General features: G+C 45.2%; 3 protein-coding genes across 14 annotated transcripts in view; 1 reads left to right on the top strand and 2 right to left on the bottom strand.

Annotated features, from left to right (window-relative positions):
- The window catches only part of ABI1 (abl interactor 1), a 93,510-nt gene extending 83,399 nt beyond the window's left edge, over window positions 1-10,111 (bottom strand). For 7 of the 9 annotated variants that reach the window (XM_035129470.2, XM_035129467.2, XM_035129466.2 and 4 more), the window contains exon 1: window positions 9,854-10,106. In XM_035129470.2, the coding sequence (XP_034985361.1) occupies window positions 9,854-9,970 (117 nt within the window). In that variant the 5' untranslated portion in view covers window positions 9,971-10,106. Of the gene's footprint in view, window positions 1-9,853 lie in introns of all 9 variants that reach the window. The other 2 variants (XM_035129472.2, XM_035129471.2) reach the window with 1 other exon arrangement.
- An 11,354-nt stretch (window positions 10,112-21,465) lies between these two features.
- LOC118091707 (centrin-2-like) lies at window positions 21,466-23,341 on the bottom strand. The gene has a single exon (XM_035128938.2). It carries the CDS (start codon window positions 23,196-23,198, stop codon window positions 22,707-22,709), a length of 492 nt encoding a protein of 163 aa, XP_034984829.1. The 5' UTR covers window positions 23,199-23,341; the 3' UTR covers window positions 21,466-22,706.
- Window positions 23,342-23,399: 58 nt separating this feature from the next.
- The window catches only part of ACBD5 (acyl-CoA binding domain containing 5), a 37,624-nt gene continuing 35,474 nt past the window's right edge, over window positions 23,400-25,549 (top strand). For 2 of the 4 annotated variants that reach the window (XR_004693424.2, XR_004693423.2), the window contains exon 1: window positions 23,436-25,540. Coding sequence is in view for 2 of the 4 variants with exons in the window: in XM_035128936.2 (XP_034984827.2) it covers window positions 25,438-25,540 (103 nt within the window). In the remaining 2 variants the exon portion in view is untranslated. Of the gene's footprint in view, window positions 25,541-25,549 lie in introns of all 4 variants that reach the window. The other 2 variants (XM_035128936.2, XM_035128935.2) reach the window with 2 other exon arrangements.

The raw sequence follows: 25,549 nt of genomic DNA on the forward strand, positions 1-25,549 counted from the left end.
TTTTTAATGCTGTCGGGGAAAATTGGTAAAAAGAGTTACCTACAAGAACGCATACCAAATGAGCCAACACTTCTACGCTAACATAGTATTCCCTTACATATTCTCTGCATCTCTTACATCATGGGTCAGCAGAAGCAGTCTATGAGCAATAACCAGATTCCCTTGGACCACCGAGTGTTAGGCTAGATTGGTCTTGGCCTGATCCCAAGCCACTACCGATGTTTTTAAAGCAACAGTACAGGTAGAAGCAAGGATGCTGGTAGTCACTCCCTTATCAGATTACATAATACCTGTTCTGCAAGGGCTATACTGATAACAAATTTGCTTCTAGGCACAGTTCAAAATGGCTAGAATGGTGACATTTAAAGCCCTTGATGGCTCAGGTCTCAAATAGATTAGGGACCTACTCCTCCTATACCAGCAGTTGACGGGAAGCCTTTTAGACCTGGCGGGTTACATCTTTATATCCGCCTATCCCTGCAGGCCAAATTTGACAGGTAGGTGGAACCACCTTTTTCTCAATCATATGACTTCATAAGGGGACAGCAATGACTTTCAAGAACCATGCAGGGCTTGCAAAGAGCCTTGTGCTGAACTTTGAAGCACTACTGTTCAGCAGGCTTGCCTTCAACTCCCCACCCATGGTACACAGGCAAGGAGTTCTGCAAAGATTTGCTGCACAAGTGAGTTCCGTGTGGGGAACTTGCACAGCCAGACCAGGCGCGTCCCACACCTGGTTTGTTTAAAACATTTTTACCCTGCCTTCCAACCTTCATCCATGGTCACTGCAAACAGATTTTTTATTCAGTGATACACTCCAACATGGTCTAGCCATACATGCTTCTTTTAAAAGCATGACAAAAGTTAGAGTGGAGCCAATTGTAAGAGGGACCCAGGTGGCGCTGTGGGTTAAACCACAGAGTCTAGGGCTTGTTGATCAGAAGGTCGGTGGTTCGAATCCCTGCAACGGGGTGAGCTCCCATTGCTCGGTCCCAGCTCCTGCCCACCTCGCAGTTCGAAAGCACATCAAAGTGCAAGTAGATAAATAGGGACCGCTCTGGCGGGAAGGTAAACAGCGTTTCCGTGTGCTGCTCTGGTTCGCCAGAAGCAGCTTTGTCATGTTGGCCACATGACCTGGAAGCTGTCTGCGGACAAACGCTGGCTCCCTCGGCCTATAGAGCGAGACGAGCGCCGCAACCCCAGAGTCGGACACGACTGGACCTGATGGTCAGGGGCCCCTTTACCTTTACTAGTACTGTACACCCTCATAAAATGTGAGAAAAAGGGCTGGAAGTTGTTGCCCCATCCCTCAAATTCTAATATTCATTATTTATACAGTGGCCTGAATAAACCTATACCCCATTCATGAACACACACATCCCATACGAGTCAGGGATTCACAAGTTTTAAAGCGGTATTACCAATAACAGCAGCCATTCAGTACAAGTCCAAGCAATGCACTGAGGTTGATCTGTTTACAAGTGTCACATTATTCTAAACCAGGCATCCCCAAACTTCGGCCCTCCAGATGTTTTGGATTACAATTCCCATCTTCCCCAAAGATGGGATTAGCTAGGGATCATGGGAGTTGTAGGCCAAAACATCTGGAGGGCCGCAGTTTGGGGATGCCTGTTCTAACCAGACTGAATCTAGAATTGAATATGACCCTAAGTTTACATTTGATCTAATTAGTAGATTTTCCTTAGGCAAACTGCAGAACACTGAAGCAAATAATGCATCTGCCCAGCACAAACGAGAGAGAGAGAGAGAGAGAGAGAGAGAGAGAGAGAGAGAGAGAGAGAGAGATGGCAAATGCTTCCTCATGTTTACTTATACTTATGTTAATTAGCTCTTAATAAGACTTGTTGCAGGAGGATCCAACATATTAAACAATCTCCTGCAGCCAGGTGAGACAATGCTCAACTGAAAACTGCTATGCAAACCAAGTCATCTTCATAGAATTGTAATTTGCCACCAATATCTGATTAATATAATTAAATGGCTATGCTGTTTAGCCATGTAAAAAAATCAAGGACCAAAATGATGAATTGTGACTTGTATTTTAAGAGACAGGAATTCCCCTAAGGACTTCTGCTCACAGATGAAATAATATCTACCATCAACTTGATCCTAGAACAAGTCCGTACAAGCGGCTCAGTTTCTGGACACTATTTTGCAGCTACAAAATGACACACAAGCACCAACTTCTCATACAGAAAATCCACTGATGGCTACATAAACTTACACGGGTCCAGCTTCCACCCTGAGCACACCACAAAATCAGCTGTCTGGACCGTGCTCCTGCCTGCATACATTAAGGTTGCGAATATAAGCCGCACTTGTAACTTTCCACAGTCGGAATTTGGGGGGAAAGTGATGCTTATATTCAGGCCAATACGGTAATAATCCATACAACAGGGTATATATATCTATATATCACAAGCAAAAAGGAGCAGAGAAGGTCACTAATTCATTCCCCAGCATCTCCATGTAGGGCTGGGAGAGCCACTTGTTTGAAACCCTGGAGAGCCAGCATGGATGGTAGCATGGATGATATTGAGCAGGCATCCCCAAACTGCGGCCCTCCAGATGTTTTGGCCTACAACTCCCATGATCCCTAGCTAACAGGACCAGTGGTCAGGGATGATGGGAATTGTAGTCCAAAACATCTGGAGGGCCGAAGTTTGGGGATGCCTGATATTGAGTAAGATGGTCAAATGGTTAGACTGAATATAAGGCAGTTTCCTATGTTCCTGTATCAGGCTGGGCAGTGTAGAAAAACTGATCAAGACACCCACTTCTCTCTATCTACCGTATGTCCATCACAGAAGAGTAGCAGCTAAGGTTCTCTGTTCTAAAGCAGCCTGGTTACAGAATAAATTACCTCACTCCATTTCATCTAGACATGTTTTTATCTCTCTCTCTCTCTTTTTCACAGCAGTGAAGCCTACAAAACAAGATTTGGAAATTTTAAAGACAGATTTGCAACAATTCAGCTGTGCAATCTTTCCCCCATTAGTCAAATCCTAAAATCCCCGCAGTATTTGCATTAGCTTCCTTTTATTTATATTCAGTTCCTCATGCCTTCTCTGCATCCAGCAGCTGACACACACTTTTAATTTCCTCCATGCTGGAGATTCATTGAACCTCACTGGCTCCTTTCAAGTCTCTTCCACCAGCCTCCCCTTTTCATTCCTCTCAGATAAAGTGCTGATTACCTAGAAGGCTTATCTGACCCAGAGGGCTAGGGGAGGCTACTATCTAGAATTCTGTTTGGCTGCTGCTGCTTGCGTCACTGCACATGGTAGCCAGAAGCTTACTTTCCAGTACAATACAATATTGGCAGCTACAGCTTCGGCAGTCGGAGGGAGACAGAAATAGGATTCAAATCCAGAAGATCTGGACGTAGTAGCCCTTTGTCATTTACAGTGATTAAATTTAGACTTTCAGAATGAGAACCAGCAGCCTGGTTTAAGCCATACTTGTCCAAGCACACACACATACAAAAGCAAAATGTCAAATGGCTCTCTCAAGGTTAGGCGTCGCAAGAAGATCCGTATGTGCTCTGATCAAGAGACAGTTGAGAGACAAAACCTGTTCCATATCTGCTCAGCAGTATGGAGGTGGCGACACAAGACAAGGCAGTCCCTCTCTATAGGACGCACCCTGCACTTTCTTTCTCTTAAAGGCGTGTCGTGATTTTGAGAGCTCTAAGGCAGGGAAAGGAAATTACAGCTCTCCAGATGTTGTTGAGGCTACAACTCCGAACATCCCTGACCGCTGGTCATGCTTGCTAAGGCTGATGGAGGCCCACAGGCACCTCATCCCTGCTTTAAGCTTTCATACATGGAAATTCTTTTGGTAGGTTAAGCCAAGAAGTAGAACTAGGATCACCCAGTGAACTTCACTGACGTGCAAGGATTCAACTGTGGGCCTCCCCGATACAAACCCAAACAGTCTAACCACTCAAGCACATGTCATGGTTGTTGGTTTCATTCTTGTAGGTATACTGGGTGTGTTTTTTTTTTAAGTGAAGTAGCAGCAAAGCACTTTTCAAAAAAAGTAAGGAAACACATCTATTCTTTAACCATGCATCTCCCTCACGTCACCTTTTTTTTTAGTCCTGCATCTTGAGCTACTATGACTTGCTTTCCACAGGGATGGAAGTTGGGAGAAGAATGTGCAATTCAACAAGCACTGGAAACTCAGTTTGAATCTGATGCAAACACCAACTGCAGAGATTTCTTTCCCAGCCCCCAGCTTGTATGCACACAGGCGCGCACGCACACACACACACACACACACATAGCCCTACATTGCCCTGTGTGTTACATTCTCTAATCCTGGGGCAGCAGGACCATAGACATCGACACTACTAGCAAATTCAATCCCCTAGAAAAGTAATCTCTACACTAGTCCAACTGCAGAGCAGATGGCTTTGTACAACTGCTGGTATAACTCTGCCTTACACTAGAAATCAAATCAGTATTATCAACTTGTTTATCACTTTATACTGAATTGGGCTAAATCCACATAAAAGCAGAAAAATTAGGTATTAACCTAAAAAAAAAAGAGTTCTTCCTTCTACACCTTAGCATGGGGAGATACCTTTTCACCCCCAGCTGTTGACATGCAGCTTTGTTTTAAAAGCAGGTTATGTGAGCTTATATGAGCGAATGCTAGTTATTATTATGGGGGGGGACTTACCCACACTGGGGTAAACGTACTTAAAGCTATTTGAAAAAAGCAGGTACTGGACAGGTTTGCTACAAATTTATGCAAGCACAGGGAAGGGAGGGGAAATGACACACAAGCACATACACAAACACCAACCAACAGGTCAAAACATGTGCTGCAGTTGCCACACCACTGTATTTGTCATATTTCCCATGAGTAAAACCAAAAGCAACCTCGCCTTTTTCAAGCATTTGTATCAGCAGCTTTCTTTGGGTGGAGCAAGAAAACTTTGAAGCAGGGGGTGGAAGGAGGGGGGGCAAGGAAACTGCTTAACTCTTACGGCTGTGGAAAGGCAGGTCAAACTTTTAGCTGTGCCAAGACGTAAAACCTGTTCTCCTCAAGCACTTCATGTGCAAACGCCAGTGTGGTCTAAACAGGAACAAGATGCCAAATCATATTCAGGCTACAGCTTGCTTGGTAAACGAAGAGGAAGACAGCTTTTATGGCGAAAACTACTATGAAGGTTGCTAGTTCATACGATATTACAAATTGCGGGTACATTTGCAAGGATGGTTTGCCCTCGAGGCCTATTGCTGACACAGCCGTACCCTCTAGGATTCGCACACATCCGAAATTAGATCCAAGTTAAACGAAAGTGGAAAAAATGTGCAGCAAATTCCAAGCAATCCTGAGAGGGATCCATGCTAAGGTCATACGGCAGGCACATCAGCAGCATGGGGAAAAAAGTGCTCCCCAAGCTTTTAGTTGATGGAATAGTTAGAAGTTATGAAACCTAATGCAAGAATTGTGGTCTCCCGAGGATTTATAGAAGCAACAGAAGAGGGGGGGGGACTACAAATGGTGCAAAGCAATAGCTATCCCAAGAGTCCCAATGTATTGTGAGCTCTTCCTCAGGAGAGTCATGCTTAGTTATAGAAGATGCAGAGCATAATTGCAAAAAGCCTGTTAGCTGCGGAATGGCACACCAGCCATCCATCTGTACGTCACTGTGTAGCTTGAACAGAGAGTCTAGCATCTTTCTTGCTTGGAACTAATTCTTAACTATCTGAGGCAAGGGGACCTACTCTAAAGTTTTGTTTTCCCTTTTTATGCAAACTGCTTTGAGCGCAATTGGAATCATGAGTGAAGGGCCCAATTAGCGTTGGTGCATTGCCAAGACCTTGGCACGATATGCACTAGAGCCATTTAGATATCCAAATATATATTTGTGCGAAATGTGATATACAAATAAATTTGACTAAGATTATAGCCCCTCCTACCACAACTGCACAGGACAGAACAACAGGAATTATATTCAAAACGGATTTCCCCACTTCTATCTATACTAATAGCACTCTTCATTCAGTCTTCCATGTCTTTACAACAGACATGGGAGGTAGGTTGATATTATCCCCATATTACTGGGGGTGGAGGGTTTGGGAGGGGGATAGAAGAGGCCAAGAAATAGGATTTTTTACTTAGAACCCAGTGAAGTCACAGCAGAAGTGAGATTTTAACCCGGGACATTCCCGCTATAGGCTCAGTCACTTGTCCTTGTAGTATGTCAGATGCAGAGTTTCCTACAGATGTTCCCCTTTAGATGTTACCAACAAGTGCCACAAGCTGATTTTTTACTTATGGGGGTGGGCGAACACAAACACCAAGCTGGCAGTCCTGATGAGTAACATCTGAAGCCACTTGGGAGTCAGAACTTCCTTTTAGAATATATCACATAGTGTACAGCCTCTAAAACGTGGCAAGCCCATGTTTTTCCTGTATCTAAAGAACAAAATATTGAAGACTCAGTGGGAAGCAGAAAATACTTTGCTGCCTATCCTCACTTGACACCAGGTGGTGATGTGGGGAAAGCAGAAATTTTGGTCACATTAAGGGAGAAAGAGCATTTAATTAATAAAACTTGCATTTGATTTTTTTTCAACTACTGATGACAGCAGATTGATGTGTTTAAGCATAGATCTGACCCAAAAATCTAGAAAGGTGGATTCCTTTTTCAGAAAAAACAGTGCACAGTTAAAGAATGATTTCCTGCTTATTTCCCACAGGTAGAAAAGAAATTTTCCAAAAAATCTTAATATTGGGCTTATCTACACACTGTTTCTTTTCCAACTCTCATCCCAACTCCTTGATCAGTAAGAAGAGTGTTTATTTATTTATTTTCTGCTTTAAAATATCATACATTTAATATTTTATGCACTCCAGGCTTCCTAAAGTACACTGTTATATGCAACTGCATAAAACACACACATTATATACATGCTTCTGTATATAATTTTTTATATACTTAGGCTTTTTAGAAAACTGACAATACACAAGCAGCTTGGGTATAAGTGGGTACTTGTTGCAAAGAGGTGGTCCAAAGCTTGATCGGGACAGAATTGCCAAACTGTGTTTATAAATCCATTCAAAGCAGATTCCTCCTCCCACCCTACCCCACAGCCTGTCTCTACAGACACTTTTCTTCTAGCCAAGCACACATTGCTTCTAGAGTTCAGCTGAGGAGAAAAGCACCACAGGAGGACAAACTGTGATGAGGCAGACAGGCATACGGTAGGTTCTGCACTCATCCAAGTAGTCCACTTGCTGTTCAAACAACACCCTTCATTCTGTGCAAATGGGGAGGGTAAGTGTTTAAGCACATAGATCTGCCATAGTCACAACTAATTTAGGCCTTAACTTTTAAATGAAAAATGTTACTTGGATGCAGAGAAATATTCCAAGTAAAGGCAAGGTGGAGAACATTCAGATAGCAATACCGAACAGCTCCCAAATTCAGTGGTAAGGAGTTGCCATAAGACAGGCACGTCCAACAGGTAGATTGTGATCTACCAGTAGATCACTGGACGTCTGTGGTAGATCACTGGCTCCCCCCAAAGAAGCTCGACAACTTTGGCTCCCCTAAAAAATGCTCAACATTTTAGCCCTTCACTCCCCCAAAAACAGGGCTTTCCTCCCGCCTCAGAAAAGCTCAACAACTCTGACCCGAACCCCTAAAAATGGGCCTTCCTCCTCCCTAAAAAAGCTTAACAATTTTGACCTGACCCCACCCCCCCCCAAGAGGGTAGATCACTGCCAGTTTTTAGATTGCAGTCTCTTCGGAGTTGGCCACCCTTGCCCTAAGGAAAAAAAAATGGGTGTGAGGGGAAGAGAAATCTACTGTATAGTCTTATCACTACATAACTTTGCATGCAGAGGCTAGGAAGGGTAGTTAATGCTGGAGGCAAGCCTAAGGAAAGGTACTTGGGAGGAAGCAGTGAAGCCTAGATTGTAGCCAGGCAAACATATGCAGCATGCAACAGGTTCCACAGTACTTTTATCTAGATTTTAAACAAATATTACCCCCACAGAAATGTGTGAAAATAGGGAAAGTGGCTGCAAACCTATGAGCACCTAGCGTAGGACTGCCATTCAACTTGGTGGGGTGGACTCCCAAGTAGACACACACAAAGGATTGTGCAGTTTAAGCCCTTTAGAAGTTACAAAGATCATTTAGAAGGGTAGAAATGCATTTGAAGCACCCACATGTACACAAGGATAGTAGAGACTCTGGAAAAAGGTTCCTTTCCTGAGTAACATAAAGGCCCCACCAGCACTGTGTAGTTAAAGCAGTATCAAGCCACTTTAAACAGGCATGTCTTCCTGCAAAGAATCATGAGGGTGTTGTTAAGGGTGTTGAGAATTGTTAGGAGACCCCTTCACGGTGTTACATTTCTCAGTGTAGTTTAATAGTCAATCCCTCTCCCTAGGGAACACTGGAAACTGCGGTCCTGGGAGGGGAATAAGGGTCCTCCTAACAACTCTCTAGGCAGCCTTAATGACAGTTCTGAAAATTGTCTGGGAGAAACCATGACTGTTTAAAGTGATTTAAAGTAGTGCAGATGGGGGCCTTAGACACAGGTTCTCTTTCATGGAGCCTAAATATTTCACTCCAGAATGTATTAATTATATGAAATAAGCAGGCCAGCCCATTTCGAGGAGAACCAGCGTATCCTTTTTAAAAAATAATGCTTTACTTTTCCTGGCTGCATACCTGCAGCTCCCTCCTCTCAGAAATTTATCGTTTCAGCAATCTAGCACCATGCCAGGAACACAATTCATTTGGACTTGGTATGAATTACACACCAAATATTAAATAAACAGTGTCCACAGAGAATTCGCTTGCATTATTAAATTACATGAAGTAATTTATAAGTGTGCGCGGCGTGCGCACGCATACACAAGCCTGAGATGGGGGTGGTTTTTCCCCACCCCCTTCCCTTCTTTCACAAATTCAGGATTTCACATTGCTACAGTGAACAAGCCAAACAAGTCTCACTTCGAAAGTCATTTCGCTGCATTCATTTCGACATATTTGAAGTGGGGGGGGCATATCCCTCCTACCACGCCGCTCCCACCCCTCAGGAAAAAAAAACCCTGAAAGAAGTCTGATGTAATATATATACTCTCTCTTTCTACTTCCAGTTTTCTCAATGGCTTTTAAACCGCTTACAAACATATACAAATTGAGATATGATCAGAATCCCAAAGGGAAACGCATGGAGAGAGGCAGAGAGAGAAGATGAGGGGAAGCAGTCTGAAGGTAAACAGGCAGGGCTCTTGCTAAACCCATGAACCATTTCTCCCCCACCCAGCCAGCCACTTCTGCCTCCAGACGTTCACAGAAACACAGGGAGGGCTGTAGAATAAAATACCCTTACAGACACACCCTCAGATCCGAGCAGACGGAATAGCCACCCTCCATTAAACCCCCACCCCAGGCGCTTCAAGGGAAACACAGCCCCGAGGTGGAGCTGGGTGGGTGGAGGAGAGGAAGCCCTCGTTTGGTTGAAAAGTTTAAAGGGAAACGCCGAGGGATTGGACGGGGGGGGGGGGGTCGGGGAGAGGGCGACACCGTGTCTCGCAGCCTGGGCTGGGCGCTACAATATGCCCGGAGTGGCTTGCCCAGTGTCTGGGCTGGGTGCCTTCTCTCCCCTTCGCAACAGCCCTTGCCCACTTCCTGTGTGTGTTTGTGTGCAAGAAAGCGAGTGTGTGTGTCTCTGGGGGAGGTCCTCCCCCCCTTCCCCCTGCCGTGAAGGCGAAGGGAGGCTACTGGTTTCCCCTCCGCCGCCCCAGGAAAGGCAAGCGAGGTCTCCCCGCCGGCGCCTTCCCTACTACCTACCTGGATGTAGTTGTTCTCGCAGTAGTCGGCGACCCTGGTGAGGTTCTGGTAGCTCTCGAGCAAAGCCCGCTTTCCAGAAGGGATTTCCTCCTCTAGTAACATCTGCAGCTCTGCCATTTTCCACCCCTCCGCATCGCTTCCTCTTGCATTAAAGAGACAGCGGGAGCTCCGCAAGCTCTCGAGCCAGCCCGCCTGGTATTGTGGGATTCCTTCTCCTCCTCCTCCTCGCCTCGCTCTCGCCACAGAGACTTCGCTTTCCCCCCCCTCCCACCCACACCGAGCCGCTCTCGCTCTCGCCCGTCCCTCGCCTGGCTCCTTTTTCGCCCGCCTTCCTTCTCGGCCGCCGTCCCCCTCCCGCCCCGCCCCACAGGAAAAGGTATCGCAAGGCACGCCGGGAGATGTAGTCACGGCTCTTTCCTGCCGCCCTCCCTTCCTCTTTCCCGCTTTGATCAGTCTATAGGACGGGGCCGCCGGCAACTCCTTGCGTTTTGACAGTGGCTTCGTTTCCCGGGGATCCGCGCGGACAAACCCGACAGGGTTTCCCAGCGATGAGAGAGTTACTTGGAAGGGATCCTGAGGGTCATCCAGTCCAACCCGCTGCAATGCAGGAATACGCAGCTGTCCCGTGCGGGGATTGAACCTGCAAACCTTTGCGTTATCAGCACCGCGCTCTAACCTATTTAAGCTGTCCCTTTAGAGCAGGCATGTCCAAGGGCTGTTTCGGGGGCCTAATCCGGTCCCCGGTCGATTTAATCCGGCCCCCGTGGCAGTACATGTCCTGGGGTAACCCCTTCCCCCCCCCAAAAAAAGCTCAGCAACTTCAATCCTAAAAAAAGCTGAACAACTTTGGTCGGCACTCACGCGTGTTCACTTCATCAAATCTGACCCTCTTTGAAAAAAGTTTAGAGCTCTAAAGCTCTAAAAAGCTGTAGAGGGAGAAAGCTTTAAGTGGTGACATGCACGTGCCAGGAATACTGTGCCCCCCCCAACCTAGCAAAAGATTAAGTATTTCCCTCCAGTCCCCGTCCCCCCATAAACAGGGATTCTTTAGCTGTGGTTCCTGCAGTACAGGGGGGGTTGGGCTAGATGACCCTGTGGGTTCCTTCCGACTCTGTGATTCTGTTGTGAACTGCCCTGAGATCTACGAATGAAGTGTGATATATGCTAAAGGGAGGAAGTATTCTAGTCCTTGTGATTACAGGAAAAACCCAGCATCTACTATGATGTAGACAGCCAGATGCACCCACCCAAACCTCCAAAAGTGAAGTTTCCAAAGTAATGTGATACAGCCTAAATATGTATATAGAGAGTAGACAGGCAGATTGGGCAGGACTATGCAGTCGCAGCTGCAACCCATACAGAATTTGATGGGCCTAAGCCTCTTGACATCAGTGGACTTTGAGGACATCTCATTCTGCAAAAGAGATGCTTTGTTGTTGTTTAGTCGTTTAGTCGTGTCCGACTCTTCGTGACCCCATGGACCATAGCACGCCAGGCACTCCTGTCTTGCACTGCGTCCCGCAGTTTGGTCAAACTCATGTTCGTAGCTTCGAGAACACTGTCCAACCATCTCGTCCTCTGTTGTCCCCTTCTCCTACGGTAGTGCCCTCAATCTTTCCCAACATCAGGGTCTTTTCCAAGGATTCTTCTCTTCTCATGAGGTGGCCAAAGTATTGGAGCCTCAGCTTCAGGATCTGTCCTTCCAGGGAGCACTCAGGGCTGATTTCCTTAAGAATGGATAGGTTTGATCTTCTAGCAGTCCATGGGACTCTCAAGAGTCTCCTCCAGCACCATAATTCAAAAGCATCAATTCTTCAGCGATCAGCCTTCTTTATGGTCCAGCTCTCACTTCCATACATCACTACTGGGAAAACCATAGCTTTCACTATACGGACCTTTGTCGGCAAGGTGATGTCTCTGCTTTTTAAGATGCTGTCTAGGTTTGTCATTGCTTTTCTCCCAAGAAGCAGGCGTCTTTTAATTTCGTGACTGCTGTCACCATCTGCAGTGATCAAGGAGCCCAAGAAAGTAAAATCTCTCACTGCCTCCATTTCTTCCCCTTCTATTTGCCAGGAGGTGATGGGACCAGTGGCCATGATCTTGGTTTTTTTTGATGTTGAGCTTCAGACCATATTTTGGAGATGCTAGTACAGCTAAATAAAAATACTGTATTTAGGACCTATGAGATCGCTTTACCCTACATGTGCCCAGTCAACCACTTTGATCAGCAGAATTGGCACTACAGTACTACAGGTGCCACATAATATCTGCTCTACATTTGTGAAAAGTCAGTTGTTTGGTGTGGCATGCAACACCCACATTTTGGAACTCCCTGCCTATTGAGATCAAGCAGGTGCCTTCACTCTACTCTTTTCGGTGACATTCCTGTTTAGACAAGCCTACTCGTATGCTTAGGAAGTTCAGGTAATTTTACTCTGTTTAGTAGTTTAACTTGTAATTTTAAAAGTAGAATTGTATTTTTTCTCTCCTTGCTTTTACTGGTTTATCGTCTGTAAACCACTCTCTTAATTTTTTTTTACAATCAAACAGTGTATAAATTTTATGAAATAGCTATATATATGTATGTATATGATATCTGCAGTGGTTTACAAGCTTGCCCCACCCCCAACCACTTGAAAATTGCTGAGAGTCTTGGCAGGTCACGATTTTGCTACTGGTTGTAGCAATTGTAATGCACTATGCTAGATGCTGTGTGATTTTTAATTGTATTTCTATTCCTGCTTTTATTTTTTATAGTGTATGCCATTGTATTGCAATCTAAATTCCATAGAATTCCAACTGTAATACAACAAAATGCAATATAAAGATAAAAGAATCAATAGAAATGAAATTAAATAATCAATATGAATATTTATTACAGAAACACCATGGATCACCTGAGAGACACTGGGTGCACTACAAAAGGCCAGTATGTGAGAAGGGCCAAAATAATAGTACAAATATATAAAATGTTATCTTTGTGAAAGTGGAAAGCACTGAGGATTCTGACTCACATCATTATAGGACCTTATAGCAAAGCATCTCCTTTCTCCATAGCTGGCACAAATGAATTTTAGGATGGAAGCCTTGATTATGAAACCTCACCATCTGCTTTGCTTATGGCTTCATGCTGATTGATTTTCATATGGAAAGAACATCAAAGGGACTGTGACAGGACATTCCGTTTCAAGGCAGTCCCAGAATCCTCTGCTGCTGCTGCTTTTCCTGCAGAAGTCACTAGCAAGAATGCCAATTAGTGCCAACTGCAAAGATGATAATAATGTGGAGCACAGAGCTCAATGTACCCTCCTTAAATGTGGCAGTCCTAAAACCAGGAGTATCATTTCAGATTGTAGCTGGTAGGTGCCACAGCACCTACTTTAGGGTTGGGTGAACAACCTCACTTCCTTTCAGATTCTCATTTTTCTGATCTTAAGTTTGATTCTCCACATTTTCACATCAGCCTGTGATTTGTATCCTTATGGGGGGGGGGGGAGTTCTAATGAAAATCCAGTGGCATTTTAATGCACATTTCTCATGTTTGTAATTTTTACAAGTATACACATTTTTGCAATGCTGTTTCTCCTACTGTAGAAATATGTATGCTATTTTCACTAATAGATGCACTTATATACAGTGGTACCTCGGTTTACGAACTTAATCCGTTCCGGAAGTCCATTCTTAAACCGAAACTGTTCTTAAACCGAGGTGCACTTTCCCTAATGAGGCCTCCAGCCGCCGGTGCCCTTCCACCATTCGGATTCCGTTCTTAGACTGAGGTAAAGTTCGCAAACCGGGACACTATTTCCAGTTTTGCGGAGTTTGTAAACCAAATTGTTTGTAAACTGAATCGTTTGTTCTTAAACTGCCTTACAAAATTAAGACAAGTGTGACTTTGGAACGATGACTGTTTCTTTCACGTATTGTTTTGGGAAGTGTGACAACTAGGTGGAAAAAGGTGGGTACAGATTTTGGCTGTGTGCATCTTACCAGCTGCCCAGTAGTGCTGACCCTTAATGCTGATCCAGGGGTGGGGGTGGGGGTGGAGGGACATTCAGCCACTCAGAATGTAAAACCAGTAGAATTTTAGAGATACAAATAAGGAGTTGTATCCTTATTTGTTCTTGCTATATTCTTGCTCAAAAAAGACCAATTGAAATGAATGGACCAAATTTACTTGTGTCCATTGTTAATTACAGTGGGTCTGCTCTGATTACAACTAACAGTGAACGCAACCCAAAACTGACAACTGTCGGCTGGACCCTGCAACTTTGCATTTTAACGGTGGTTGAGATTAGCGATTATGATGCCTATTTCCAAGTTGTAGAAGGCTTCATTGCCAAAGCCCTAAACAACCTCGGTCCAGTATACCTAAAGGAGCGTCTCCACCTCCATCGTTCTGCCCGGACACTGAGGTCCAGCGCCGAGGGCCTCCTGGCGGTTCCCTCACTACGAGAAGCCAAGTTACAGGGAACCAGGCAGAGGGCCTTCTCGGTAGTGGCACCCACCCTGTGGAACGCCCTCCCAAGCAGATGTCAAAGAGAACAACAATTACCAGACCTTTAGAAGGCATCTCAAGGCAGCCCTGTTTAGGGAAGCTTTTAATGTTTGATGGATTTCTGTATTTTGTTGGAAGCCGCCCAGAGTGGCTGGGGGAACCCGGCCAGATGGGCGGGGTAAAATAATATATTATTAATATTATAATTCCTGCAGATTGTGCCCAGCAATGGAGCAAGCCAATCAGGAGCCTGGGTCGGCGCACATGTCTGCGGGGCCAGCCGACCATGGGGCGGCGCCAGCCAGGGCAGGGCGCTTCAAGGAGTATGCCTGCCTCCTCCCACTCAGCCACCCTACAGTTGAGGGGGAGGCGGCGGGCGGACCGTTTGGGGCAGCGCGGAGCCTGCGGGCACCCAAGGTACTGCATCACTCCCAGGAGAGATGCATGGCTCAGGCACGCTGCAGGCCCTGCGGTGAGTGCCGCCCGAAATTTTGTCACACACACCCCCAGTGGTGACACCTGGGGCGGCCTGCCCCCACCGCACTCCCCTTCCTGTGCCCCCGTTTGTGCCACAGTTAAAAGTACCACTGTGGGGACTAATGGAAAAGTTGGCAACCATGCTAGATAATAGGCACTCATGAAGCCTAAACACACATGGCCTGAAACACAGGTATGGCTATAGATAGCTACACCCTGCTTTGCCCAGATGGGGCTTTGGCTTGAAAGTTGAAACCGCAAACTTTGGTGTGCTTCTGGATTACTGCCGCTGAAATATAAAGTCTGGGAAACACAGCAGTAATTGAAAGGTGTGTTGATACCTGCAACTGAATGAATTAATCTCTTACTGTCACATAACAGTAAGATTTGATCTGTGCAGAAGACATAAAAAGAACGCTAGAGAAATTTACAGGGGAGTTAAATGGGAGTTCTCATTGCTTTATATTTTCCCTCAAGATAGAGGGAATTTAGTTGAACGTTACTAGAATGATAAAGATCTCTCTTCCCTTAATAATACAAATTTGCAGTATATGAGGGCATGAATATAGCTCCAGTTTCACAACCACAAAGGTCACTTCCATATGACCTGTTTACTGAGCATTCATTCTGATTAGTTTGTGCAACGTTTGCGGGGAGGTAAGATGAGATTGGCTGTTTATTGAACATTCATACGTACGACGTTGCATCTTTTCATCTGATGAATGCTGCAGAACAAGTATGTATTGGTAAGGCAATCGGTTCCGTCTCTCTCTTGTCTATGTGTGTCTCTCTCCAGGGCTTTAGTGTACAGAGATTTGGGTTCTAGTTCAGTAAAAAGCTTCCGCTTATTAAAGGTGAGTCGCCAGCCCGGGAAGGAAAGGAGCCCACCTTTTCTGACTTCCTGCTGGGTGTGCTTTCTAAATGGGCAACGCAGCCCACTCTGATTGCCTGTTGCTAGGCAGCCTGTAGCATTTTGCAGTAGCAGGAGCAAGCACACTCCAGCCAGGCATCGCTAGGCAGCCCAAGCTGGTGGGGAGCCCAAAAATAAATGCAAGATTGCTGGTCTGAGAAGGAACAAAAAACAGAAAGGACAAAAATAAGCTGTGTGACAGCGCTTCATTATGTAACTTGCCCTATCTCCCCTAATCAATGAATACTGCAATTGTTTGCCCTCTCTGTACCAATCTTTCCTTTTCCTATCTTTTCTCTTCTATATTTATGCCTTAAAATAAATAAATATAAGTCTAGACACTTCTGTGTTTTCTCCCACCCACCCCCTTTTCAAATATACTGTGTGGAGGAATGTTCTCTGTCTACAAACGCCATGTCAAGAAGCGCATGAGGTTCCATGCTTTATTACAAAACAGGGACAGTGAATCAGCCCCCCTCCCAACATGTTGATGAACTCCAATTCCCATCAGCCCCAGCCAGCACAGCCAGTGGTGAGGGATGATGGGAGTTGCAGTCCAACAAAATTCTGGAGGGCAACAGAATTTGCTCTGTGCCAGTAAGTCAGATAGTGAGGAAAGATTCATTTTTATCAGAGGTAAATGGGATTTTTTTTTAAAAAAATGGCATTTCTGAATCATGCTTCTGCCAGGCTGAAGGAATTTGGTAAGTTTAGCCTGGATAAGAGACAAGTAATATTGCATATACATTGCATATCCATGTAGGTCACCATTATACACCTTCAGCAGCACTGGAGACCTTACGAAAAATATCTGAAGTGGATTTTCAGAAGAGTGTGTGTGTGTGCACCTTTTTTAGCCCACTTTCCATCCAAAAGAGACTTCTAGAGTGGCTTGTAATTGCCAGTTATATGGCAGTTCCTGCCCTATGGCTTACACTACAGTCTAAAAGCCATCACACAAAAGGGAAAAGGAATGGGAGAGAGGAGGAAGAAGAAAAGCTCATACCCGGTATCTTTGTTACAGAGTGCACTTCTTGCAAGAACCAGCGGGAATGGAAAGATTTCAAGGTGAGGCGGAACCAAAAGTTGCTTGTCTTTCAGCAGTGCAGTCCCATTTTTCCCAGGCACCTCACGATCATAAACAGTTACTAAGCAGAACAAGAAAAACAAAGGATACCAACTGGTAGAATACAAAGGAACGGATCTCTCTTGTGTTTGTGTTTTGCTGTAGCTGTATAATAAAGACACTCTCATTTGTTTCAGAATTCAGCTTCTCATCTCGGCCAATATTGCTTCTTACAGGACAGTGTGAAAGTTAGAGCTCATGTCTTAATTACCATGAAAGGATTCCTTGTGCTTAAAAGGTTTATGGCTCCCTGGGGAAAATATAATGGTTGTGGGGAAGCAGAAGACTCTGGTTCATTCCTCAGATCACACCCATTCCTTCAACACTTTTTTATGATGACTAGCCAAGGACATTTTGATACCTGAAGCACAGAATCCTAAAGTCAATCCTTCCCACTAATAAAAATTTCCATTCTTTGGAGATAATTTGTGTTTCCTCTCCTGTGCAAGGGTAACACATACAGCTGCTTTTTGAGGGGGTTCAAGAGCAACATGGCTATCCTTTCCCCCCATATTGATGGAACATTGCTACTGGGCCAAGAATAAAAGGGATTAAGCTGGACTTCAGGTGATAATGCACAAGCAGCCTCTTAGTATAACACAGGCACCCCCAAACTGTGGCCCTCCAGATGTTTTGGCCTACAACTCCCATGATCCCTAGCTAGCAGGACCAGTGGTCGGGGAAGATGGGAATTGTAGTCCAAAACATCTGGAGGGCCGAAGTTTGGGGATGCCTGGTATAACAGTTCTACATTCCAGCTTCTCTTCTTTCACCAAAGCTACCTGCATTTGAAGGCTACACTGATCACTGTGGTATCTGATCATCAGCACAATATCATAGAATCATAGAATCATAGAATCATAGAGTTGGAAGAGACCACAAGGGCCATCCAGTCCAACCCCCTGCCAAGCAGGAAACACCATCAAAGCATTCCTGACAGATGGCTGTCAAGCTTCTGCTTAAAGACCTCCAAAGAAGGAGACTCCACCACACTCCTTGGCAGCAAATTCCACTGCCGAACAGCTCTTACTGTCAGGAAGTTCTTTGGCAGTCATGTATATTTATTAGAAGTACCCCTGCAATGCTTGATTAATGCAGCAGGTTAAGAATTCAGTTTCAGTATAAGTATGAAAGGGAATTGGATAGTGTTGATATAACATAGAAAATGCTGGTGTTTGAATATATGCTTGAGAACAGCTCCTGTTTATCAGTCAGCCCCGATTTCCTGTCTTTGTTCCTAGTAAATAATTGTCTCTGTTTTGTTGCTAAGGATGACTTGTTTTAATGTTGCTCCAGTTGCTGGAGTTATAATTCTACAGGCTTAAGTTCCCTCCCTCGGGGTCTCCAGAAGTTAAATCTTGGAGAGGAATAGATGGCTGGATGCCTCTTGTCTAAAGTGCAGACATGCCTATTAGCAATGTACAAGCATGAACACTAAGGCACCACACAGAGTATAGCTTTGCTGTTTCATTAACTGCAGGTGTTGAGCTGTTGATGATAGTCTTCGATAGTGCAATTATTATTTGTTTAGAAAACTTATACACTGCCTTTCCGATGCAACTGCTTTGCTCAAGGCTGCGTACAATTAAAAATAAAATGATCCTACAAAAGAAATAAAGCAGCAGTATAAAAATGGAAACAGGCTCAACAAATGCAAACCTTCTAAAATGAGGGTCTCCTATTTTTTATTATTATTAAAAAATCTGCCTGGTGATGTTTTTAACCAGTTAGTACAATTGCTAATTGAGAGCGAGTGGCCATGCCTATCTCTGTCTTGTCTGGCTTAATATTCACTCTACTAACCTTCATCCATCCCATAACCACCTTCAGACATTTGGTTCAGGACATCAACAGCTTCCCTCGTATCAGAGAAAAAGGAGAAATTATATTTCCTTGGAATAAAAAAAACCCTAGCTTTAAAAAAAACAGGTGAAAAACAAGCTATTATACACATTATAATGAAGACACACTTATATGTGGAGTTGCCTTACTGTTACAATTCCATATTTGCTGTATCTCATTGATTTAGCCAAAGTATAATCAGATCATAGGACGTGGGTGGCGCTGTGGTGTAAACCACTGAGCCTCTTGGGCTTGCCGATCGGAAGGTCGGTGGTTCGAATCCCTGTGTCAGGGTGAGCTCCCATTGCTCGGTCCCAGCTCCTGCCCACCTAGCAGCTCAAAAGTGCATCAAAGTGCAAGTAGATAAATAGGTACCACTCCAGCAGGCAGGCAAACGGCATTTCCGTGCACTGCTCTGGTTTCGCCAGAAGCGGCTTAGTCATGCTGGCCACATGACCCGGAAGCTGTCTGCGGACAAATGCCGGCTCCCTTGACCTATAGAGCGAGATGAGCGCTGCAACCCCAGAGTCGTCTGCAACTGGATCTAATGGTCAGGGGTACCTTTACCTTTTTATAATCAGATCATACAAGTAAAATGTATCTGAAATGTTCCATTAATATTTAAATGGTTACAGGTAGGTAGCCGTGTTGGTCTGGGTCGAAGTAAAATGAAAAAATTCCTTCAGTAGCACCTTAAAGACCAACTAAGTTTTTATTTTGGTATGAGCTTTCGTGTGCATGCACACTTCTTCAGATACCCTGAAGATACCCAGCTACCGCCTGTAGCTTACAGAAGCTATCTGAAGAAGTGTGCATGCACACGAAAGCTCATACCAAAATAAAAACTTAGTTGGTTTTTAAGGTGCTACTGAAGGAATTTTAATATTTAAATGGTGTGACTTCTCTTAGTTGTTGCCATCATTAAGCACAAATGAGCCACAATATACCCATAATGAGGTTTTTTAAGTTTTACAGTGTGAGAGTTGAAAGGGTATGAGAGAAAACCAATTACTGTAACTTTGAGAACAGATTCATTCTCCAGCTGCATTTGCTCCTCAAAGCCACTGGGTGGCGCTTCAAGCTTAACGTGTACCAACAAGTAAAGGCCTTAGGCAATTCCTGTACAGTACAGTAATTCAAGAAGAAGCCCCAAACAAGATGCACAGATGTGGATTTCATCTTGTCTTGAGAAATGCTCTAAGAAGCGGGAAAGAGAAGATCTGACAGGTAGCAAAATACAGGTATCTCATCTGCTCATAGCACACGGTCATTGCTAGGCAATAGGAAAAGATCTATGACCATGACACAAATTTGCCACTGGCAAATTAAAGGTGGCACGCGGCTGGGATCTCAGTAGTACTGCATTCTGCAGCACATTCGGGCACCCTGTGAGTAGAGTTTAAAGAAACTGTGGTTAAAAGGGGGAGAGCTAGGTTCCACCCCCAAACACCTCTGACTACTCACCTGATTTTGCTACCGCCTGTAGCTTACAGAAGCAAAAGGCAGAGGTTCTCACAAGGAGCAACTTTTTATTCAGCACCCCTCTTTGACTATTTTTTACCAAGAAAGAATGGAAGATAGTGGTCCAAGCAGCAGATCCCTCCTGGTGGGGTGAGATGAAAAGCATTTAGACATGAGAAACAGCACCGTGCCACAGCTCATGAGCTATGAAGGAGGAAGTGCCTAGTTCAAATGTCACTTCAGCCCTTCTCTCAGCTGGTGTCACAAAGCACATTGCAGTTTTCAATGGCAGAAAGAGGTAGAATTCCAGACTATGTCTCTTCAAACAGTGTGGAGTCGTCTTATTTATTATTTATATTTATGTATATGGTGCTTTGGAAAGAACAGGTTTTTAACATTCCCATCTTTCCCAAGTTCAAGGTGGCTTACGAAAGCGACAAAAATCACATTAGAGCACAATATGAAAAACGAACAATTACGCAGCAACTAGCTGCTGAAACTAAGTAAGAGCACAAGAAAAGCTCTGCTGGATCAGGCCAAAGGTCTACCTAGACCAGAATCCTGATCTCATAGTAGCTAATGCCTATCAGGAACTGTGTGCAACAACTCTCACACCAATTCCCAGTAATTGGTATTACAGTCTCCAAAAATGAAAGTGAAACATAGCCATCATGATAGCCTCATCCTCCGTGAATATGAAAAATTCTCCCAAAAACTAGCAAAGAAGGGGGGGGGACTATTGATATTTTGTTTTATTAACCACCTTCACCACCCTAAAGTTCCAGAGTAAATAACAGCAATTTAAAAGACAACATTAAAAACTGTTTAAAACAAATTACCAATCAGAATACAGTCATACCTCGGTTTAAGTACACAATTGACCAATTGTGTACTTAAACCGAGGTACCACTGTAATAGGGTGGGTCCTATATGTGTGTGTGTGTGTGTTCTCTAGGAGTAAAGAGCTGCCTCTTCAGATTACCACAAAAATTGTATAATTCCTCTCCGGGGGGTGGGGGGCAAATTGCAAAACTAGGAAGCTGCCACAGAGAATGCTCTCTCCTGGGCCATCTCCCCCACCCCACCCCCTCAGGGCAGTGGAACTAGCAAGAGGGCCTCCTCTGTTGATCTTAACAGAGTATATTAAGATCTAAAATGGTATGAATTAGGCCCAGAAACGAACTGCCAACCAATGCAGCTGTTTTAAAACTGAGGTTAGATGAATTCTAGATGGAAACCTAGACAGTAATCTGCATTTTGGAACAGTTGAGGTTTCTGAATAGTCTTCAAGGGCAGCCCCACGTAGGACACATTGCAGCAATCCAGTCTGGAAGTTACATGGCATGAGTGGAGAGAGGTACCATCCCACAGCCTTTGAATGCCCTCTTCCACATGAACCTGCTGGAAAATTCCCAATCATCTTTAGAAAGAAACCCTTCTCTGATTGTCCTTGGCTCTCTCAGAGATCAGGCAGCTGGCAACTGGGGAGATGGCCTTGTGACACTTGCTTTTATGTTTTGTGGCTCTTATGCCATTCCAATGTTAACACAAAGGCCATTACCTCATTTTTCCAAGGCCTTTTCAGATACTGTTTAAATATTTTTTACTTTATTTCTCTGACATTTATGTTTTTAGTGCTCTGCTGTTCATATTGTTTTATTCATCATTTTATTTTTTAAAGAAATCTTTTGTACAGTATATGATAGCTAGCCATCCTGGGAGGAGCAGTTCTAAACAGCGTGGTCTGATTTATTTAAAACAAAACTGCTGTAAAGGCCCTGACAGAGCAGACCTTGCTGATACTTGGGAACATCGGAAGTTGCCTTATCAGAGCATTAGTGCCATCAAGCTCACTGTTTGCGCACTGACCGATAGTAGCATGTAATTCTTGAACATAAAATGTACTAAATATAATTTCCTATAGTAGAAATACTAAGGGTTGTTTTTAGATTGGATGAGCAGGTGTGCAAATGTGAAAAATAATAGAGACACAGAACATATAATATGAATATGAACATTCAGTAATTATTCCTTGAAATATTGCCTTGCTTATTTTAAGTGTGTGTGGTAGTAACTGTGTTTTGATCATTTTGAAAGTGATTTTAAGATTTTAGCAATTTATACAAAAAAACCCTGATGATTTGATTTGATTTATTGTTACGGTTCTTGACCAGCACAAAAACCCTGATGTTTTCTACCTATTGTGAAAAGAGTATAAATCATTACTAATGTATTCCCAAAGGAGTCTAAAATTGGTAGTATGTTTATTCACTGAAAACAGAAAGAGCAAGGTTAAGCGGGAGGAGGGAGAATTCTTTCTTCTTCTTCCAAGCCACATTTAATGTTCCAGCAGTGAATTACAGCCTCCCCTCCCCACACCCTGGGCCCTGACTTTAACCTGTGAGAGTTTCTGCCTGAGAGAGGAGGAGGAAGGTGGCTGGAGGAAAGTGATGAGCTCCCCAACACTATTTGCAGGTGCTCTCAAGAGGCGGAGGAAGCCGAGAAGGGCAGAGAGGACGACGAGGAGGAGGCCACTAGGCTAGTAGCCGTGTTTCCTCATGATCGTCAGAAACTCCTGCTCGCTCACTTCCCCGTCTCCATTCAGGTCAGCTTCGGTGATCATTTCCTGCAGTTCCTCGTCCGTCAGCTTCTCCCCAATCTCGGAGGCGACGCGCTTGAGGTCTTTAAAGCCGATCTTGCCCCTTTCCGGGTCCTCGAACAGCTTGAAGGATTTCACGATCTCCTCTTTGGAATCCGTTTCGGACATCTTCTTGGTCATCACGGAATAAAAAGCGTCGAAGCCGATCTTCCCCGAGCCTTCTTTATCCACTTCGCTCACGATCTTCTTGATCTCTTCTCTGGTGGGTTCAAAGCCCAGGGCCCGAATGGATACCTTCAGGTCTTTCACGTCGATGGTCCCGGTGCCGTCGGAATCCAGCAGGTCGAAGGCATCGCGCATCTGCTCCTTTTGAGCGGGGCTGAGTTCAAGCTTAGGGCCTTTCTTCTTCCACTTGCTCCTCCTAAAAGCCATCCTTCTGGGCCCTCAAGGCAGCGCCGTCCGGGCTCCTCAAGCCGTTCTGCCACCTTGCTACTGGCTGCTCCCCGCAGACGCCAGGAGGGAGAATGCTTATGCCTATGGGGGGGAAACAGTTGAAGGTTGCCATGGCAGGGAGGATCATGGATGTCAGAGATCGGAAGTAGTAGAGGGACGGACTACATTTCCCAGCATGCTCCTCGAGGAGGCGGGGCAAGAATGAGCTGATCGCTGCTGTTGGGAGACATTTAACAGGAGAAGCCTGAGCCTTGGGCAAAAAAAAAGGTGAGCGAACCTGCCACGGAAGGTAGGAGCGGGGAACAATTTGTGCTCTTTGTTATGCTTTGTTATTTCGGAAATGAGGCGGAAGGTCAGCTGTTCTTCGGCGCCTCCACCCTCTAGGCCTTGCTTTGGGGTGACGTGACGCTTTGCTGTCAAAAAGTTGGAGGAGAAAAAAACATTGTATTGTTATTTTTGTCCTTGCAGCTGTCAGGTTCTGTCTGTAATTGAGGGAATTGGGACCAGATGTGTGTTGCTGGGAAGTCTCGCCCCCGATCCCCACCCCAAGAGTGTGTAATAATAGATGCCTAGTAATAATGGGTGGTTGTATTATTGTTGTGTACAGTACTGGAAACAGTAAATCACTGGCGCTGAGGCTGGCTTTGCAAAGCTTATCTAAAAGCCCCCTGTGAGTGAGGATGGGGTGAGTGTAGATAAAAGTTGTTGGGAAGTTTTGAATTGCTTGTTTAGCTGTTCGCCAGGGCTGCGTGATGTCGCACTTGTCAGGTCACAACAGACGTTTAAGAAAGCAAAAGACAGGTGCTGTTAAGTCCTGGGAAATAGCAATGGGATGGGCTGGAAAAAGTGGAAGGTAACGGAGGACTGGTGTACGAGTAAATCAGCAGTTACTCCAATACAGTCTTTTAAAACCACTTGTTCGAACTTCCTGATCAGGCTGGCGAAAGTAAGGTGAAACGATTGACCCGCATCCGTCCAAATCCCTTTTCTTTTAGCGCATGTTGTTAATGTCACCTCCCATCCACTTTGAAGACGACAGTACAAAATCTAGGATATGACCCATGTAGGCTGCAATTCTGTGCATGCTTATATGGGAGTAAGCCCCTCTGAACCCAGTGGCATGAGCGTAGCCAGGATTTTTTTTGGGGGGGTTGCTTTTGTTAGTGGGGGCAGGACCTCAGTTTGCTATGTATTTTAATTTTTTTTTGATTTAGGGGAGCAGCTGCCCCTCTCTGCCCCCCGCCGCCTACGCCGATACCCAGCGGCACTTCTGTGTCAGCATGCAGGACATTGGGTTATGAGTCGTTAACCTCCCTAAGTATAATGATTTCGGAGCAAGCCCCATTGACTTCTTTGGGGTCGGGCTTAAAAACATTCAGAAGGACAGGTCACGCGAGCTAAATAATTGGGCCTCATTCTTGATACACAGGGAGATGAACCTACACGAGACTTGAGCGAAAGGAGGGTAGTAAACACCCCTTTCCATGGTGCCTTTGGCGCAACCCTTTACTCCCAATTCCATACTGTAACTGAAAAAAATAGTTTATTATTCCCCGTTGATCCTTCCTCCCCTTCCTGTTCGCTGCCTCGCGGCTTTCATATTGTAAGCCTCTCGGGGCAGGGACCTGTCTTCTTTCCAAAGCTGACATTATATAAATCGATAAAGATTAAACCGACAAGTTGTGCGCTGTAGAAAGGTGAAGCCGGGGCACTGTATGGAGTGACAGTCCAGGTGGACTTTGGGTTTAGTTACTTCACATATTTCTTTTCCACCACCACGCCAGAGTGGAACCAAAATAGGCAAGTCTCAAAACCACGAGAGTACTGTACGCCTTATTATTATTATTATTATTATTATTATTCATTCACTTCGGGCTGTTTTACACCGTCGCCTCCACGATTCCTTCAGGATGCGACCGAGGGGCGACTGGGGGCCGCGGAGGGGCCGGGAAAGTCGCTGCCGAGGGGAGCCCATCTTCTCGGGGGCGAGCTGTGAGGGGAGCCGCCCGCAAAGGCCCGGCCTGGCTTTCCTCCCTCTGCTTGGCTGAAGGGGGCGGAGGCAGCCGCGGCCCTCGCGTCCCCTCCGCCACCGCCTCCTTCGCCAGACCCGCGTTATGTCCTGCGTTCACTCGGTTACAGGGAACTCCTGGGCGAAGGGAAGCGGCGGCGGCGGCGGCGGCCGACACGACACGGGCCCCTCGGAGGGAAGAGGCGGGACATGGCGGAGACGGAGGAGAGAGACGGCGGCGGCGGCGACGGCTCGGTGCACGAGACGCGCTTCGAGGCAGCCGTCAAGGTGATCCAGAGCCTGCCCAAAAACGGTGAGTGAG

Source organism: Zootoca vivipara, chromosome 12 (genome assembly GCF_963506605.1).
Source record: "Zootoca vivipara chromosome 12, rZooViv1.1, whole genome shotgun sequence".
NCBI classification, from domain to species: Eukaryota; Metazoa; Chordata; class Lepidosauria; order Squamata; family Lacertidae; genus Zootoca; species Zootoca vivipara.